At 35.0% G+C, this 20,584-nt stretch overlaps 3 protein-coding genes across 4 annotated transcripts; 2 read left to right on the top strand and 1 right to left on the bottom strand.

The window, feature by feature from the left end:
• The first annotated feature begins 745 nt into the window (after window positions 1-745).
• LOC120088018 (growth hormone-regulated TBC protein 1) lies at window positions 746-5,204 on the top strand. Its single transcript, XM_039045039.1, has 7 exons — window positions 746-1,928; window positions 2,691-2,807; window positions 3,151-3,329; window positions 3,417-3,510; window positions 4,325-4,402; window positions 4,531-4,632; window positions 4,791-5,204. The coding sequence occupies exons 1-7, from the start codon at window positions 1,446-1,448 to the stop codon at window positions 4,923-4,925; spliced, it is 1,188 nt and encodes a 395-aa protein (XP_038900967.1). The 5' UTR covers window positions 746-1,445; the 3' UTR covers window positions 4,926-5,204.
• Window positions 5,205-5,393: 189 nt separating this feature from the next.
• Window positions 5,394-8,627, top strand: LOC120088017 (BTB/POZ domain-containing protein At2g04740). The gene is made up of 5 exons (XM_039045038.1): window positions 5,394-6,245; window positions 6,642-7,401; window positions 7,549-7,585; window positions 7,665-7,798; window positions 8,061-8,627. The coding sequence occupies exons 1-5, from the start codon at window positions 5,765-5,767 to the stop codon at window positions 8,428-8,430; spliced, it is 1,782 nt and encodes a 593-aa protein (XP_038900966.1). The 5' UTR covers window positions 5,394-5,764; the 3' UTR covers window positions 8,431-8,627.
• Window positions 8,628-8,675: 48 nt separating this feature from the next.
• LOC120088019 (fasciclin-like arabinogalactan protein 7) lies at window positions 8,676-10,184 on the bottom strand. 2 transcript variants are annotated; one of them, XM_039045041.1, is made up of 2 exons: window positions 10,073-10,184; window positions 8,676-9,614 (listed from the first exon to the last, which is right to left on the bottom strand). In XM_039045041.1, exon 2 carries the CDS (start codon window positions 9,595-9,597, stop codon window positions 8,806-8,808), a length of 792 nt encoding a protein of 263 aa, XP_038900969.1. In that variant the 5' UTR covers window positions 9,598-9,614; window positions 10,073-10,184; the 3' UTR covers window positions 8,676-8,805. The 2 variants fall into 2 exon arrangements, with proteins under 2 accessions (XP_038900969.1, XP_038900968.1); XM_039045040.1 differs by lacking the exon at window positions 10,073-10,184 and adding an exon at window positions 9,963-10,059.
• Window positions 10,185-20,584: the final 10,400 nt, after the last annotated feature.

The raw sequence follows: 20,584 nt of genomic DNA, 5'->3' as shown, positions 1-20,584 counted from the left end.
AATATTTGCAAAAATTAGTAAAATTCTGGTGTTAATATAGAATTTATTGAAAAAGTACAAAATAATGGATAAGTTAGAAAAAAAATATTTTTTTAATTAAATACCGGTGATCGATCCGTCCGAGATGGATGGAGAAAAATTAGTTTAACCCGAAGTCAAAAAATGTGCTAGTTTAGAAAAGTGACAATTTGCCGGGTAATATCCATGGTGCAAGATACAAAAACAAAGCAGGCTATAGCATAGCATATCTATTACATCTTCGTTGAGGATATTCTGGACATTACACAGGTGCTAAATCTAAATTATGCTGTGGCAAATATGAAAATCTTTATTATTATTATTATTATTATTATTTTGAGGGAGAAATCCGGAAAGCTTACGAAATTAAAATAAAAGGTAAATTAAACCTAATCCCATCATGTCCGTCACTCGTTGTCTCTATTTTTTCAAAAAAATCATTAAACTAAAAATCTTATCTTTTTCTTCAATGTACATTTCCCTTTCTGTTTACAACGTTACAATTTTATTTTTTTTAAAAGAAGAAAAGTATATATATTAATATGAATATTCTAATTAAACTATTTTTTCCTTTAATTATAATAAAACCCATATGAACTCAACACTATTTGGACTTTTTCCTCCTTTGGCTTGTTTTTATTGTTTGTTTGTTTGTTTCAATAATTTTTTTTTTCTTTTTTACTCTCCTTTTGGTTAATTTTCAAAACCCACCTCACAGGCTGAGGCTGAGGCCCTATCTATTGGCTTTGCTTCCATTTATTCTCAGCTTTAATTTCCCTTAAAAATCCCGACTTTCTTGTTCCCTTTCAACGGCTCAACCCCTCCATTTTTGTCCTCCATTCCAAATATGATTTTTAATTTCAATTCTTATGTAATTCAATCCCAACCCTTCATCGTCTCTGCTATAATCACCATATAGATTCTCTACTTTGTGTTTCCTTGTTTCGTTTTTTACCTTAACCTTTACCTGCTTGTCTCGCGTTTCTAATTTTCTTTTTGGGAGGAATCGATTTCTTCCCATTTTGTTGTTTCTTCTTCTTCTTCTTTTTTTTTTTTTGAATTAATTAATGTAAGAGCCGACCCAGAAGGCAATAAATTAATTTTAATTTCTTGTTGGGTTTTTAAAGATTTAATTTTTTTTTTTTTTAATGGCGGATTTGATGGCAATGGTGGCGAGTTTTTGGAGAACATTTCTTCTTGTGTAGGTGTAGCTTTTCTTCGTGGAAGTCTTGGGGATAAGACCCATTTTTGTGAAACTCAGGTACGCAGCCTTCTAAAGCTCCAAAATAGACTAATTCTCATGGTTTGAAGCTGGTGGGGTTTCTTTATTTGACGAAATCATTTACCCTTTTGATATTAAAGAATCAAATCCACGAAATCCCCTTCTTTTTTTTCTTTTCTTGATCTAATCGGAATAACCCCAAGAAATGTATGGGACTCAAAGCAAAAGAGATATTGCTCTAGAATTGCAAGCTCAGATTCCAATTCTAAGGCCGAGTATCCACGCAAGGAGGGCGAATATTACAGTTAAGTTTCAAGATCTATATGGGTTCACAGTGGAAGGCAATGTGGATGATGTTAATGTGTTGAATGAAGTTAGGGAAAAGGTTAGACAACAGGGTCGTGTTTGGTGGGCATTGGAAGCTAGCAAAGGAGCCAATTGGTACTTGGAACCCTCTGTTTCTGAAGGGATCGCCCTCAAATCCTCCCTCAAATTATCAACCCTTGCGAATGCCATCACTTTGAAGAAGTTGATTAGGAAAGGAATTCCGCCGGTTCTTCGTCCCAAGGTTTGGTTCTCCTTATCCGGAGCTGCGAAGAAGAAATCCACGGTTCCTGATAGCTATTACAATGATTTGACCAAGGCTGTCGAAGGGAAAGTCACGCCGGCCACTAGGCAGATTGATCATGTATGTTCTTTTCGAATGATCCTTGATTTTGGATGACTATGTACTTTGCAGCTCTAATTCTGTTCTTCCTTTTAGAATTCTGTTCTCTCTCACTCCCTTGTTAGTGAATACCTCATTGATTTTCCGTAGGCATGAGTCTCATCCATTAGCCAATCCAAGTTAGTTTCGTAATCCTATTGAGGATTTTGTATGCTTTGATTGTATGAGTTTTCGATTCTCATTGAAAATGAATATCAGAATTGCATTTCATCTTGACCATAAGGAGGGGTGCATCTTTTGTGATTTAGCTTTGGATTAAATATTTGAGTAGTTTAGGGACCTTAATTGTCTTTAAATCTACTTAACAAGGCTAAACTGATGAGGCAATAAATGGTACAGATGGGATCTGGAGTTAAATTTACTCTTTGGGTGGATTTGAATACAAATTTAACGTTAATGAGCTTGATTGACTCTCATAATATTTGGATGATAATAAAGTGTATGTTAGTTATTGTTGTTGTTGGTCCTAATTTTGTGATTCATAGTTTCAATTTGTGTTGAGTTATTGGTTTGTTCTTGTAACCACAAGATGCATGCCCTCATTGTGATTTGATTTATCCTTTCGTTCATTTATATTGGGTAAAATCATTGGAAAACCTTCGGTGCATATGATGTCTGGTATAATTTCTCTCTTAAGTTATAAATGATTGGAGTTCATTCACTTTATTTCATGATGCTTTCAATCATTTCAACTTGTTCCTGTGTCTTTTTATACACATGCAGGACTTGCCCCGTACTTTTCCTGGTCATCCTTGGTTAGACACACCAGAGGGTCATGCCGCTCTTCGTCGTGTTCTTGTTGGGTATTCCTTCCGTGACTCCGATGTTGGATACTGTCAGGTGGGTTTGTTTTCTCCTTTGCTCTAACATAACCATCTGCTCAGTAAATTAGCATAATTTTAGGATGGGTTTTTGCCTGTATACTTTACTCGTAGTTTGTGTGAATATGCATTTAGTATTCCACATCCTTTCTTCTCAGTCGAAAACTGGGATTCAACTCTCTCTCTCTCTTTCCGTCCTCATGCTTTGTTTCTCTAGAATATTGATTCAGAGTATGAAAATGATTTCTAGTTGCTATGGTTAAAAGACATGGTTATCACATACCATTGGTATTAATTTTTTTGTGGCTGAATCAGACCTGTAATTAATAGAACACTTTGGAATTAACTCAATTGTTGTGCAGGGCTTAAACTATGTTGCTGCATTGTTATTGCTCGTGATGAAAACGGAAGAAGATGCTTTTTGGATGCTAGCTGTCCTCTTAGAAAATGTTTTAGTTAGTGACTGTTACACGACCAACTTGTCAGGATGTCATGTCGAGCAAAGGGTGTTCAAAGATTTACTTACCAAAAAGTGTCCCAGGTGCCTTACTTTGTTTTGACATTCATTTATTGTCTAGTAAGTACAAGCATTTTTTTTTTTTTTTAAAAAATTGGAGTGTAAATGCAGGATAGCTGCCCATTTGGAAGCATTGGATTTTGATGTCTCCCTTGTAGCCACTGAGTGGTTCCTGTGTCTTTTCTCTAAGAGCCTACCTTCTGAGGTTAGAACTATGCTCTCTCTGGGTGTCCATGCTTGATTTTTTTTTTAATCTTTTATTTTTACAAGAAAAAGAAAACTGATTTCCTTTTCAACAGTGTCGAACCACTTAGGAGGCATATGGATTGTTGAGTTAGTTATTATAGTCTATGATTATTTTAGTGTGTGGATCCATATGGAGTGCTGAGTTGGTTATTATAGTCGATGATTATTTTAGTGTGTGGATACATATGGAGTGCTGAGTTGGTTATTATAGTCGATGATTATTTTAGTGTGTGGATTATAATAGTTTGTGTTTAAGTGTAGACTGTTTTAGTCTGTGTTATAATAGTCTGTGCTTGAGATGCAAACTATTTTACTCTGGGTAGAAAATAGCAAGCACCGTAACAAAAAGGGATTTCAAATAGTGTTACTATAGATACTTGTAGGTTATAAATAGTTGTAAATACCACTATTATATTTGAAACTCCAAACATGGAGTGGACTGTAATAGCTAAGTCCACCAATTTCAAGTTGCAGGGCCAAATACCCCTTTAATTCTTGAGCATTCAAACACTAGAAAATGTGGATTGTATACACGTTAACTGTAACGATATGGAATAATGGGAAATATCCAGTTTCAGACCAAATGGAACTCAAATTTGATAGTCCTTCAACATTGTCCATCTTTTGGATCAATAGTACTAACACAGCTGAGAGTTATACAAGTCTATCTGATGTGTATTCATGCATAGATGTTTGTATTAGAAAAATGTCTATACCATGTTTTAGTTATTGAAGAGACTGAAACATATACATGTTTGGGGTCTTTTTCACAGACGACTCTTCGTGTTTGGGACGTCCTTTTCTATGAGGGAGCAAAAGTTCTGTTTCACGTGGCTTTGGCTATCTTTAAGGTAACTGCTTGGAACTTGTAATCAATGCGATGGTCGAGATTTCTGTTTTCACCATTTGTTGAAAGTCAGATCAATGACCGTACTTGATCTCGAGCATTTCATAATTATATCTATATTTTGGATTTCAGATGAAGGAAGGGGAGTTGCTTATAACTCATCATGTGGGAGATGTGATTAATATTCTACAGAAAACTACACATTACCTATTCGATCCCGATGATCTATTGACGGTAACTGTCTTACATACAATAACATCTTTGCAAATTCATCTTGATACTGTTGTAGACTATGCCTCTGCACGTTGTAACTTACCGTGGTTTGAAGCTTCGACCTGACATTCCTTTTCCGACGAGGGTTTAAAGAAAGCTTTTGGATTGTGAACTTGCAGGTGGCATATGACAAAATTGGATCAATGACTACCAACACTATATCGAAGCAAAGGAAAAAGCAAGAACCAGCAGTTATGGCTGAGCTTGACCAGAGATTGAGGCGACTAAATTCCATTAAAGCGGATGACAAATAAGCCCTTTCATTCCCACCTGTCAAGCTCTGATCAAACTGTAACATTATAGCTATACACGACTTCCCTTCCCTGCCTCAGAGAGAGTAAAGTAAAACCAAAAAAAAAAAAAAAAAAAAAAAAAAAAAAAAAAAGAAAAAAACCAAAAACCAAGAGAGCATCTGTTTTTCCATGGTGTTTGTAGCTTTATAAAATGTAAATTACAAATGTTAATACTTTTTATATATTGTTAATTACACTGCTAAAGAGAGAGAGCGTTATGGGTTTCCCCCTGCTCTGTAATTGCTGTTCTGATGTAATGAGTAATCTGTCAATGGAATCAGATTTTATTTCTTTTTCCAAGTTGTGTTTAGTTTCACGCTTCAGCTCACACTTTCCTATTTAGGGGAAAACTTCTAATGCAAGGGACGAACAAAGACTTCCTCATTCAACATGGGATCATGAAAATAACTAAAAACGAGTGAGAAGTTTCTGTCAAACAAGAAAAAGGATGAAGAAAACTGATTAAAAGGGCAGTGAAATAGTTGGGAAAATATGCCAAAAATGATAGCAAAGGCCGAGTATTCCGAACTTCCGTGTGTTTTTAGTTATCCACTGACTTACAAAAGTGCAATCTTTATAACAAGTTTCAACCCCTTATTCTTCCTGGATCACTGTTTCCATCGTCTTTATTCTTTGACAATCAGAAGCGAGGAACAAAAACGAAGAAAAGAAGAAGAATCGAGTACTCTCTCACTCTCTTATGGCAAACTTTTAGGAATTACTTAAACCCCACAAACCCCTAAAGACGTTTTAAAGTTCTTCGAATTGGAGCGCCTGATTTCGAAATCTCAACTTACCCAATGCCCCCAAGGCGCAATAATCCTTGGACTTTGGACCTCGACCCAGACCTTTACGGAATCGATCTCGACCCATCTGATTTCGGGTCGTCTCTTCCCCTGAAGAAGGTCCCAAACGGTGACATTTTCTCTGCATCTCGTGCTGGAGATGTCGACCGCCTTCGCTACCTGCTTGAGTCCGGCGTCAATGTCAACGCTCGCGACCAATGGGACTCTGTCGCGCTTTACTATGCCTGCTTGGCCGGACATCTTGACGCTGCCAGAATGTTGCTCGAGAGCGGCGCTATATGTTCGGAGCATACATTTGATGGCGATAGGTGCCATTATGCTGCGCTTAATTTGAAGGTCCGGAAGCTTCTGAAGGCATTTGAAGCCCGACCGCCGCCGCTCGGTCCATTGCAGGCTGCGTTGCGTGAAACTTTCTTGGGGTGTAGAGCTAATAGAGTGTATTTGGAGCAGGTGGAGAGCTTTCATCATCCTTCAGGTGAAGTTTTCAGTTCTGGGTTCGAATCTATTGGCTTTATTGATTCTATTTTGGAAACTAGGTATTGAGACATCCAATTTTTTCCCATGAGGTATTTGGTTTTTTTGTTCCATTCTTCATTTAGCTTTGATAGTCTATGAAATGTCAATCAATGAATCCAACCATTGGAGGAGTTATTGGTGCCTTTTCTCTGTCTAGTGAGTTTGCCCTGCATTTGTTTCTTATCTGTCCTAGTTTATAGAAAATGAAATGAACAATTAGATCATGTTTCATATGTTAATCCACAGCAGGAGTTTGTGTTTATTCTGTATCTATCAGCCAACTGCAATTTACCTGATGTCCTTTCCCTCATCCCTGTATTTGTTTGCCAATGCTCATATGATGACCATCTAGCAGGTGTTCCTTTCAATTCAGAATCCAACTATGAGTTCTTCCCTCCCGACGTTTCATTTATTGTTCAAGGTAGGCCGATTGAAGCTCACCGAGTTATCCTAAGTGCTCGCTCTCCTTTCTTTAAGAGAAAGTTTCAAGTTGATTGGAAAGATCGCAAGGAAGTTAGATTCTCAAAGGAAAAGCTATCTTATTCAGCTCTATACAGTCTCCTTCACTTCTTTTATTCTGATAGACTGGAGGTTGCTGTAGATGATATGGAAGACCTTATCAGAATTTGCAAAGTATGCAAATGCGAATCGTTACTCAAAATTCTTGAGAAAGAACTGGTTCACCAAAAGTATGCCCAGTATAAAGCTTTGGGTGATGTTGACAGCTCAGTGAAAAGGTTCATCTTGCAGGGTGTTTCCCTTCCTGAAGAAGACCGCCTTCCAGCAGCTTTACAGCGGATGCTTCAGATTGCTCTAGCCAACTCGACTAGGGAATATGGCCAAGACTGTGATGCTAATGATTTACCTTTACTTGCTAGTAAAATGCAGACCAATGATCACATGGATGATCTTGCAGATATTTGTGTTCGAGTTGATAAAAAGTCTTTCCGCTGTCACAAAGTTGTTTTAGCATCGAGGTCAGAGTACTTTAAGGCAAGAATATCTCGCATCAAGGATTTTGGTGAAGGAAAAAATGAAATCTCAGTTCACACTCTTCCATTTCTTGAAGAACATGATTTGAGCATGGAAGCATTTGAAAAAATGATAGAGTATATGTAAGTTCTGATTTATCCCACCCTTTTTAGATCACTGTGGTTGGAGATTGCCTCTGCAGTTTTAAGCAGAATCCTTTAATAATTCTTCAAAATAAGCTGTGATCCCGTCCACTTGTTTGAAATAATTTGGTTGTTGGTTGGTTTCAGGTACACGGATTGTTTGACGGATATAGATCCTGATCAGGTATATTTCTAATGCCAACTAGAACTGCTTGCAAATTCTTGATGGTTCTACTTCTAAATTTTTGTTGTCGATTGAGTAGGCGGAAGAAATGTTTGATGCTGCTTCGAGATATCTTTTATTCCCTCTTAAGCGAGCCGTAGCTGATGCTTTGCTGCCACAATTGGAAATGGTTTCTCCAGCAGAACTGTGCCAATGGTTAATACTGTCCGATATGTACGTCAATATTTTTCATATCAATCCTCAAGTATCTTCAATTTTGTAGAAATCACTAGCTCTTGCGTTGTTCACTTTTTAACTATAAAAACCACATCTTTCTGATGTTGAAGTAATCCCATGAGTTTTAGCTATTTGTAGAATAACCGAGGTAAGCTAAACTAAATTATGAAATTCAGCTGTATGGTGATTAGACAATTGACTGAAACATTTACATGTTTTTGAACTTTGGACTCAGCTATCAGTGGTTTTCTCCTTCCAGGTATGGTGTTATCAAGATTCGTGAGTATTGTTTGGATACAATGGCTTGCAATTTTGAGACATTTGCTGATACTCGAGAATTCAGAGAGATGCTATTGACACTCCCTCCACCATCAGGGGATTCCTCGCTCCGTACAACAGCTCCGAGCGCTCCAGGAGCTGCAGTGAATACAGATCAAGGCAACCTTCTTGATGATCTACGAGAGAAATGGCTTGAAGCTGAAGCTGCTGAACTTGATAAGAGAGATGAAAGTGCCCTGCTTTTTGATAAGCGTCTTGAAATGCTAATGCTCATAGCAGAACAAGAAAAATCTGATGAATCACCTGATGAAACTGGTAACCATCCTGCAGTATCTGCCTCTCCTATCTAGTTTAGATTGAATGGAGAATTTTGGATTGACACATTGTTTATTCAGGCCGTCACACAAATGTCCCAGGATAATTTAGTTGGGGGTTTTGTAACTTTAGTCGCTCCATCATTGAATCATAAATTTCTTTTTAGGTGTTTCATTTTTTGTAATATATTACAAAAGCTTGTGTTGTAATAAATGTTTACTCGTTCATTGTTTAACTCGGTCTCTCTTTACCTTTTAATACTCGTCTGGAGCAACATGAATCTAACAAAACCGTCGTATGCCATTGCATTAAAGAATTGGAACATAATAGCTTTGCAACATTGCACTAAACAAAATTGAAACACAGAGAAATAAACTGTAGTGAAAATACTTCATCTTTATCCATCCTCACTAAAATAGGAGCAGTCCACCTGAAATTGCTAAAACCAACTGGCTCCAGATTGCTCCTCCGGAAATCCTAAAGGAAGAAGACGGTGACTCTGCCGATGATGGAGAGACACTGCCCTCAGTTTCAGCAGATGGAGTATCAGCAGCAGGAGCAACGTTGGGGCTCGGTACTGGAGCCGGGGTGGGAGGGAAATCATTACCAAAGATTGCCTCCGGAAGGAGTACATGATCGACTTGGTAAACTGCAACAGGATCGGTTGAAAGCACACTACTACTCACTTTTGTGTTGGTCCAGCCTGAGCTGATGTGTACAGTGCCAGATGCATCAGTAAAATTCAATGTGTACTGCTCACCGGCAAATGTTGTAATGGGACTCTTTTGGCTAAGGTCGTTGAAATCAGCCAGGGTGTAGTAATGTGGTAAGCCATGAAAGAGTAACAGTGACTTGAGTTGGTCCTTGGTGAGATTGGACAGAGAAGGCTTCTTGAGGGATGAAAATGCAGTATCTTTTGGCACAAATATGGTAATTCCCTCTTCAGAATCGTTGGCTTGCTTTTGGAAGGTGTCAATGACTTTAGTGGATTCAAGGTAGCCAAGGAACTTGTGGAAGGGACCAGCTACTGTGAGCAAATCAGCGAGGATGACAGATTTGGCAGCTGGTGCCGGTGCCGGGGCTGGTTCCGGTGCAGGAATCGGGCTAAGTGCAGGAGGCTTAGCAGCAGTTCGAGCATGTGTCGGTGAAGAGCACAGGAGTATCAGCCAAATACCAAACAAGAGAATCATGTAAAGTTTCATCTTTTTCTGTTTTGTCCCTGAAATTCACAAATGCCATCAAATTAGTTTCTTCAGATGAATAAACCAATTCAACTACAAAGAAAAAGAAATGCACGTCCAGAAGAACCCCATTTCTAGAAACAGAAACCAGAGTCCTTATATTCGGTTTCTGAATTCCTAGTATAACTCATTTAGCAGAAATAGGGAATAAAAAGAAAAGATCACAAGAACTCAATTGCATGTTATGCATCAGATGACTCAAAACATCATTAGAGAAAAAGCCTTAGGCAATGCATGTGAAGAGAAGCAGCAATTAATACAATGGCAAACAATTCATGTGAAGAGAAACAAAGAAAGAAGCAGAAAAAGGGATGAAGAAAAGTAACTGGAAGAAGGCAAAAGCAGAGAAGGATGAAGAAAAGTGGAGAAAAAAGAGGAGTATATAAATGAGTAGTGTTGGGAATGTAAAGAAGGGAAGGTGGAAGTTACAACTTACAACTTACAACTGGTGAAGGGTGTATATTATGGAATTGCAGACCCCAGCGGTGGTTCTATTTGTTCCTTATAAGGGATGAACAAAATATTAACAAGACGGAGACATGTAGGTTGCTCTTTCACTATCATACAAACATCTAATTAATGTTGTTTGTCAATATCCCTTCCACCTATGCCCCTTACCTGCCTTTCTACCTCATACTCATCATTTTCTTCCATTCTTACCATTTTGGATATGATCATCTTGTAATTTTGGATCCAATCATCTTGGACTGTAGAGTTAGGGAAAATAAAACATTAAAGCAAACGTAATCAATCAATCGTAATATAAAAAGTGGGCCATTTCAATACGTTTCAGAAAACTAGTTATCAACATTTTCTGAATTATGAATAATAAAAAAAATTCATGTCCTTAACCATTTTAAAATCATTCCTAAACATTGGGCCGGGAAGATGTTTCAAAGCCTATGATGGTTTAAGTTTAAGAATGTTCAATTATATGTTTCCGTAAACAGATGTTAAATTAGCTGATGATGAGCTTACATGACATGATTAAATTAAAACTTTTGGAAGAGAAATTTGGCTATCTAAGAAGTCATTTTTTCTTTTTACCAATTCGTTAGGAATTTTAGAAAATTGAATAACGAACGTGAAATGTTTCTCTCATATGATTTAATTCCTCTTCTAAATTTTGTGCTGACTCACTAAATATTATGCTACGTAGATGAATTGTAAGTTAATTATAACATTCCTATTAGTATAATTGAGAAATATTAAAATGTAGTTTGACTAAATTGAAACTATTTAAATAAGGACTAAATTGAAAAAAACAATAATAATAATAAGGGACCAAAAACATAGTGGCATTATATCATGTGAAATAGAAGCAAAAGGGAAACACTCCTCTACTTGTTTATGGGAACTTCCTTTGGTAATGAGTTTATTCTTTGACATGCTTTCTCAGTAAGTTTAATTGAATCCCCAAGTAATGCTTAAGAAGTAGTTGGTGGCTTTTGGATGATTATTAATGCACTCGTGTGATAATTGAGGTATGCTCGTTTGGTATGTAAATTTATTTATACAATTGTATACGTTTTCAAAGTTTTATGAAGATTTGTAAATCTAGCTAATTTTCTTTAAATTATAGTGTTTGTAATTAGAGGTGGGCATCCTTGGATTTTTATAATATAAAAAATAGTTTGTTACTAAAAAAAAAAAAAAAATCTAATTTTTTGGTAATTTTGAAAATAAAGACGAAAATAGTTTGAAATATCACTATGATTAATATACTTTGGATTTCATTTTATTTTGATCATTATTATAGAACTTCCTAACAATTACCAAATGAAAATAGAGATTAAAGAAAGAAATATACAAGAGATTTATAGTGGTTCAATTCTTAGGAGGAATCTACATCCACTAGCAAGCTCACGATCTTCCTCTATTGATTATGAGCTGATAAACATTCAAATACATAAAGTTTTTAGGAGAAAAGAAAAACTAAATTAAGTGATCATAAGCCATGCAAACTCCATTCCAACAATCAAAACTAATCTCAGCAAAATTTTCAACTTTTATCTAATTTTAATACGAACTCGTATTTTATAACAATTACCTACTAAAACTAATCTTGTAACCATTTTTTTTAATAAAGCTCGAACAAAACAAACAATCATCCATATTCATGAACAAATATTTTTTTGCAAAGGTGATATATTGTTAAAAAGAGAGTACACAAACTAATATTAAAAACGACATTTAATTTATTCAAACTTTATTAACACTCAATAACATAACCATTAGTATAAGCTTAAATCAATCCTAGAATAATTGTACCAAAAACTTGACAAAATAGCCATCCCACACCCACCCTCCACTCTAAATCATGAATAAAACAAATTAAACTTAACTAATGCTCTCATTCGCAAGATACATACAAGCAATCGTATCCTTGACAAAAACAAAGTCAAACAATGCTCCCACCCACACCCACCCCTACTCTAATCCCACACTTCTACACAATTAATTTTAAGATTATTGTAACAAACCTAACAATCATTCCACATCCATTCCCCTACACAAATTAATCTTAAACACAACATTTAACTTATTCAAACTTCATTAACAATCCTAAACATAACAATTACTCTAAACTTAAATCAAACTTAATAAAATAATCATCCCACACCCAACCCCTACTTTAATTCATGAAATTAAAAAGCAAATTATATTGAAACAGAACTAATCCCCTCACTTGCCATGTATACAAAACAAGTCAAACAAGGCTCTTAGCTATCCCACACCCGCCCCTACGTACGCTCATCCCACAAGAAAGCGATCATATATATTTCATAAAACAAGCCAGAGACAAGGCTACCATAACTATTGGAATAAACATTCGGATCAATTATCCCCTCTTAGAAAATTAATTAACTACAAATAATAATAATAATCAAGCGCATGACACAAACAATCTATATCTCAAAATAAATAATCTTGGCGACAAGCGACAACAATATAAGAGAATAAATTAGAGAGCGTCAACTAACTACTATTGGGGATGATGCCCTAAATTCTCGTGTCCTGTAGTTTGTGAACATAGTTTTGTACGAACGCTTGTGATGTATAATATATGATATTTTCTTCACTACTTGTCTTTGAACATTGGATGTTTTATTTGTTTTACCACAAACCAATAAACTAAAATCCCTGGTTGTCATTATGTAACTTAAGCATGTATGTGGAGAGACATACAAGTGGATCATGTCTTAAGTGATAACCAAAATAATCTGTAATATATGGATATTAGGAGGGAAACCTTATCCTGGTAACACTACGGATGCGGCCCACTTTGTAGAATAGTTACAAGTGTTGTGACTTGCTACAAGTGGTCTGATCCTGATCATTTATGTGGAGACGTGCGAGAGGTGGCGTCCTATACAAAGAGTTTGTATAAGACCTGACCATGAAGTGTTAACGTTTTCTTATATAACACCGTTCATGACAGAGACTTTACTTCACTAGGATGAACATAGATAACATGACCTCAATCTTGAATGAGTTGGGAACTCCTACAAATGAGGGTGGTCCTTTGATTTTTATGGGTGTGAGTGGCTAGGTTGCCGACTCAAAACTACCACTTTGGGGATTCGTCTGATTTGGGAGCTGGGAACTCAGCTACATAAGATGAAATTCACTCCTTCCCCGAAGTAGGGGTAAGTAGATAGATTGCTCCCATAAGGGCTGATCTCGGGACTTGAACAATGTGGCGCCACGCACCTTCTCATGGCCCGAGAGGTGTTAACACCTGTCTCTTATACACATCTAGATGTGTATAAGAGACAGCCTTTAACTGTCAGTGATTCCACTAAGACCGACAACTGAACTCTCTTTACCATAGATATATTTTTATGTCCATTGGTATAACCAATCAACAGTATGATAACCCTTCACAAATGCTCGTAAGTACAACTGGGCCAATTTATCGTTTTGTCCCTATAGTTACATCTAACTCCTTAAGTACCATTGATCCCTCTAATGAACAATACAACATAGTCCTACTATGTGTGGACACCTCTTAGACCATGAGAAGGTATGTGGCGCCACATCGTTCAAGCCCTAGGATCAGCCTTTCAGAGAGCAATCTATCTACTTACCCCTACTTTGGGGAATAAGTGAATTTCATCTTGTGTAGTTGAGTTCCCAACTCCCAAACTAGACGAATCCCCAAAGTAGTAGGTTTGAGTTGGCGACCTGGCCACTCACATCCATGGAAATCAAAGAATTGCCCTCAAAGACAGGAGTTCCCAGCTCACTCAGGATTGAGGTCATGTTACCTATGGTCATCCTAGTGAAGTGAAGTCTCTGTCATAAACGACATTATATAATGAGATATTAACACTTCGTGGTTAGGTCTTATACAAACTCTTTGTATAGGATGCCCCGGCTCGCATGTCCCCACATGAATGATCAGGATCAGACCATCTGTAGTAAGTCACAATATTTGTAACTATTCTACAAAGTGGGCTGCATCCGTAACGTTATCAAGATAAGGTTTCCCTCCTATATCCATATACTACAGATCATTTTGGTTATCACTTAAGACATGATCCACTTGTATATCACCATATACATGCTTAAGTTACATAATGACAACCAGGGATTTTAGTTTATTGGTTTGTGGTAAAGTAAATAAAACATCCAATGTTCAAGACCAGTAGTGAAGAAAATATCATATATTATACATCACAAGCGTTCGTACAAAACTGTGTTTACAAACTACAGGACACGAGAGTTTAGGGCATCATTCCCAACACTATGGTTATCCTATGAAATGTTAATCTCTTCAACCAACGGTGTTATAAAGAGAGATTAATCATTGTGCGGTCTGGTCTTATACAAACTCTTTGTATAGGATACCTCCACTCACATATCACTACATGAACGATTAGATAACATTATTTGTAATACTTTACAATTTTTCTAACAATTATAAAGTGAGTCGTATCCATAGTGTCACTAGGATAAGGCACCCAACGTTTTCCATATACTACAAACCATTTAGGTTAATACTTGAACATGATCCACCTGTATGTTTACCATATATTGTTTAAGTTACATAAAATAACCTTGGATTTTTCTTTAATGGATAATTGCATATATAAAATAATCAAACCATTATTTCAAATAACTTATTAACTATGAGGTTTTAGGGCATACATCCCAACAATCTCCCACTTGAACTAAAGTTGGTGAGACATAAGCAATGAGACATGTATCCTAGGGCACACTCTATACCTAACCTGCTCTCTCACTTGCCCTAGCACATTAGAGACAAATTCTTCTTTGCAAATTGGATGCCTCTAATTGTTCTTCTCCACTATATCTCTGGAAATGGACCTAACTTATCGAAGTGCTTTTGAGAGAAAAGGGAATTGTGTTTTTCAGAAAATAATCCTTTGTATTCTTGAGAAAAGTGAAAGATATTTTAAGAGAGAGAGTAGTTTTTCACGTAAAAACTGTGCTACTGGCTAATGCAGACTCTACATTTTTAAGAAGACAGGGGAAGTGCAACTCCCCATTCTCCATAAACTACCAACTCCCGTGTAATGCATGGGAGCTTAATTTAATTTAATTTAATTTAATTTAATTCAATTCAATCAATTAAACATTTGAATCATATTCATGTTGGGATCTCTATCATAAATCTCGTAGTCTATAAAATTTTGTAAACAAATTTTAATAAATAAAATATATTTTTTTTTCATTTAAATGTTATTTATCAATTGTAGAACTCAAAATCCAATACACTAAGATCCAAGATTACTTAATATAAATTGAATAGTATGTGGTTGACGTACAAGTAAATTATGTTTAAGTATATGGATTTGGGTGCCTTATCTTGATAACACTATTGGATACGACCCACTTTGTAAATGTTATAAATCTTGTAAGTGTTACAAACGATTTGATCCAAATTGTTCATGTTAAGGCATATAAGTAGAGATATCCTATACAATGAGTTTGTATAAGACTAAACCACAAAATATATAATCTCTCTTTATAGAACTGATAAATGAAGAGATTGATATTTCAAACGATAACCATATAACTTGATCTTAATCCTAATTGAATTATGAACTCCTATTTATTAGGGTCATTCTTTGATTTGTATGGATGAGAGTGACCTTAGTTGTCGACTCAATATTCCTACCATTTTGGGGAAGATACCAAATGAGAAGTTGGGAACATAACTTCATAAGATTAAATTCACTCCATCCTAACTTTAGGGTAAGTAGATAGGTTGTTCCCTTAACTGTTGACTAGGGGACTTGAACAATGAGATCTCACCCTTTCACTGGCCTAAGAGAGATTTAGTTTATGGTTGGACAATAAATAGATTATTTATTAGAGTATTAATGGTACTTAAGGAACAAGAGGTAATTATAGGGATAATTACGAGAAACTCGTGAAGGGTTGACTTACTTCAAATGGTTACATTTATTTGTTTTTAAGAAGGTAATTACATTTACTTAGAGAGCTCTCTTAGAAGAATTATGACTCACCTTCTCTCCCTCTAGAAAAAAAATCTTTTTGCAAAATGTAAAATAGAGAAAAGTTCACTATGTTTTCTCCCTACCCTTTCACAAAGGATCCTACAATCCTCATTGTTCCAAGAGAATAGTGGAGAAGACCATATTGGTGGTGTCTGAATCAAACTAATTCGTGGTGTTGTGCTTTCAAGGTTCGGTGAAGTTTTGTAGAAGAGTACTCCAAAAGGTATTTTGATTTACACTTTTATCTTTCCTATTAAACTTGCTTAAACTTATGTTGATTTTTTGTTATGTAAAAAATTATAGTAACAAAATTTTGCAGAAGTGATCATACTCTTCTACAAAAGGAATTCAATTCATTCAATTAATATCAAAGTCTATTTTTTTCTGCTTTCAATTTTTGTTCTGGAATTTTATAAAATAAAATGGTGGGTTCAATTTTTTCTGTACATGTATGATGTATCGTTTTAAAATTGAACTTGCATAATAGATATTTATAGATTTTGCCATTTCGATATACAATTTACTTTGTTTCGACCAATATTAGGGCCCATTGTTTTGGGCAAATTACTTGTAAATCGAGTCTTTTAAGTCTTATCATTCTTGGTATTTTTTACTATGAAAAAGACTAAAAAAAGAGGTAAATTTGGAATTCAGAGTGCAAACTCGAGAGGTTTTTGTGCAGGTGCTATCTGACCATCATCTTTTGTGCATCATGAAAAGCATCTGACTATCTGACTGACATTGTTTGTTCGTCATGGATTCTCCTAGAGATTGGAGTTTTATCTAGGCATGATTGATGCGAAAGTTGGTCGAAAGTTAGGGTTTTTGAGTCCTCATTTGAGAAGATCTTCACAAATTATTTATCATGGAGATGGAAAATTTAAAATAATTATGATTTTATTTTTTTATTTTAGGAATGCCAAAATCCAATTTATTATTGCTATTTAATTTAACAATGCATTTGATGTATGCTTTAAATTATTTTAATTTGTATGTTGCATATAGTATACCATATAGAATAAAATCTCACTATAGATTAAGCATGTCGTGCATTATATTTAAATATAATTGTTATGTTTAAGGTTTAGTTTTTTTTTTAAAGTATGTACACTCATGGTATATATTATATGGTATGCATGATTATAATATAAGTGTTATGTTATATAGTTTAATGTATGATTAAAGAATGTATACTATATAGTTTTATTTTCATTGAATATGCATATAAACGTTATATTATGGTTGTTAAAGAAAATAAATGATGCATGAAGCATGACATTAAATAGTTTAAATATAATTATTATATTAGTAATGTCATTAGATGCATGTTATAGACTTTAATTTCTTTAATATAAAAGTTATATGACATAGAAATTAAAAACTATAATAAAGAGTTGTATGCAAACAGAGGGTTTTAATTAATGTTTTTAAAAGGTTTAAAAATTAGAAATTAAAACTTTATGTTAAAATATTTCAAATAAGATTAGAAATATGATAATCTTTTACTTGTTTTAATAGGATTAAAATAAGATAATAAAAGATTAAATTTATAAACTATTGACTAAGTGACTTTTGACTAGGAACATTCTGTCTAGGATTAGGGTATTTAAGCTGATCATAAGGAACATCCCTATATGAGAACCGATCTAGAGGGTGAATTAGTCAACATTTTATAAGCATGCAATAAGTAACTAAATTTTATTAAAATGTTTAATAAATGATTAATCATATGTTGTTAAACTATCCAATATAAGTGTTATATTGGGCCAATTAACATCACTTAGATAAGTGACTTAGCCTAAGTTTACCTAAGTAATGAACTGTAATTTATGAAATATTTAGTGGGAGAATAATGATATATATTTTCTCTCATGTTTTCTACTAAAGCTCACATTGTGAGATCCATACTTGACCTCGTGGTGTCTTGGGCGCATCCTTCCTTCGGAAGGTGTTTGTATGAGTCAATATCAAGATAAATGGAGAGAGTATTTATAGTAAGTGGGAGAAGGATATGTGTCAACATTCCTACGATCTCCATCATCAGCTTGTAAAGTGAAATTTCATACTCGGCCTCGTGGTGCCCTAGGTGCACCTTCCCTTGGAAGTTGTTTGTATGGAATCAACATCGGGGCAAACTCCAGAAATGGATTAGGTTGCCTTAGTTTTTATTCCAATTTGTCTTTCTCTTAGGTAGACCTATTGGGGTCGAATTTTGGGATCTAAAATGGAGGGTTACATTTACAAGAATTCATTAAATAAGTTAATGTTTTCTTGACAAAAAATAATGGTAACTAAACACCACAGGAATAAGAGTTACTTTAGTGTATTGTTTGGTTGAGAATGTCTCAATTTGTGAAAGAATAATCGACTACCCTTTGGTAGCTTTTAATTCTAAATCACTGAAGTATCAGTGCAATATAATATGAGTTTAAGGGTTTTCATTATTATGCTTCTTAAAATTAGATTGGTTTTTTTTGAAGAGTTATGCAGTTTTCTAACTTAGATTAAAATTTGTTTATTTAAAAAGAAACAATGACTAATGTTATTATTAACTTGCTTTCTGTTGATAAACTTACTGGTGATAATTACACAACATGGAAAAACCCTATCAACATTGTGTTGGTAGTTGACGTCATAAAATTTGTCTTAATTGAGGAATATCCTCAAATCCCGCCTCTAATACCGCATGAAATGTTCGAGAGGCATATAAAAGATGGATTAAGGCCAAAAAGGCCCGTGCATATATCTTGGCCAACTTATCTAAAGTTCTAGCCAAGAAGCACAAGAACATGGTCTCTGCTAGAGAGACATGAAATCGTTGCATGATATGTTTGGACAACCGTCCTCGTAGATCAAGTATGATGCTCTCAAGTTCATCTTTAATGCTTGGATGTAAGAGAGGACCTCTGTTAGAGAACACGTTCTTAACATGATGATCCACTTCAACATGACTGAGATGAACGGGTCAGTTATTAACAAAGCCAGCCAGGTCAGTTTTATTTTGGAGACTCTTCCGAAGAGTTTCCTCTAATTCTATAGTAATGCTATCAATGCTGTTATGAATAAGCTAGACTACAACCTAACTACCTTTCTTAATAAGCTGCAAACTTACTAGTCCTTGATGAAAGTCAAAGGAAAACATGGGAAGGAAAATATTGACAGCTCTTCTAGAAACTTTCACAAAGGTTCAACCTTTGGGACTAAATTTGGACATTCCTTTTTTGAATCTAAGAAGTGGAAGAAAAAGAAAGGTGGAAAGGCAAATATTCCACCTAGATAATTGATTAAGAAGTCACTAGTCATGTTTGTTCTTCTTTATAGGGAATCAGTTCCTGGAAGCAGTTGGACACTAGCGAGATGAGCATGAAGGTTGGAACAAGAGAGGTTGTCTCCACCATTGTCGTGGGGAGCATTAAGTTATCTTTTAAAAAATCTTTTTTTGTTATTAGATAATGTTTATTTAGTTCCTAATATAAAAAGGAACTTAATTTCAATTGCATGTCTACTTGAACAAATGTACTCAATTTCTTTTAATGCAAATAAATCGTTTATTTTCAAGAATGAAGTTGAAATTTGTGCAGCATCTTTAGAAGATAACTTCTACGTGTTAAGACTGTTAGCATAAAAAATGCTCCTCAATACTGAGTTATTCAAAATAGCAACGACTAAAACTAAAAGATAAAAAGTTTCTCCTAAAGAAAAGACCCACCTTTGGCACCCTAAGACTAGGTCACATAAATCTCGATAGGATTGAGAAATTAGTAAAGAATGGACTTTTAAGTGAGTGAAAAGAAAATTCATTACCAGTATGTGAGTCATGCTTTGAAGGCAATATGACTAAAATACCTTTTACTGGAAAAAGTTATAGAGCCAAAGAACTTTTAGAACATGTACATCCAGACTTTGTGGTCCGATGAATGTTAAGGCAATGAGAGGTTTTGAATATTTCATCTTTTTTATAGATAATTAGTCAAGATTTTAGTTTCTTTACCTAATGCTTCATAAGCCTCAAGCTCTTGAAACTTTCAAAGAGTATAAGACTGAAGTTGAAAACTTATTAGGAATAACAATAAAAACACTTCGATTTGATCGAGGTAAAGTATATATGGATTTAAGATTTCAGGACTATATGATAAAACATGGAATCACATCCAGACACTCAACACCTGGTACACCTCAACAGAATGGTGTATCTGAAAGGAGAAATAGAACGTTGTTGAACATGGTTCATGAAGGAATACACAAGCATGCAACGGAAGCAAACAAAATCAATAAGCACTCCAAGTACATTTAATTTGAGTTCTAAAGCATGCATATTCAAGTGGGTTTCAAGTTACATACCTTTTGATGAATACTTCCAATTCTAAATCAACAGTGAACCACCAAGAAATCTTCTCTACTATTTTCAGCCTTGAATTTGAGTGGTGGAACTCAAATTTTAGTGAATTTGTTAAGTT

Source organism: Benincasa hispida, chromosome 10 (assembly GCF_009727055.1).
Source record: "Benincasa hispida cultivar B227 chromosome 10, ASM972705v1, whole genome shotgun sequence".
Taxonomy (NCBI): Eukaryota; Viridiplantae; Streptophyta; class Magnoliopsida; order Cucurbitales; family Cucurbitaceae; genus Benincasa; species Benincasa hispida.
The sequence above is the reverse complement of the archived record's forward strand: the minus strand, read 5'-3'. Positions and strand labels throughout refer to the sequence as shown.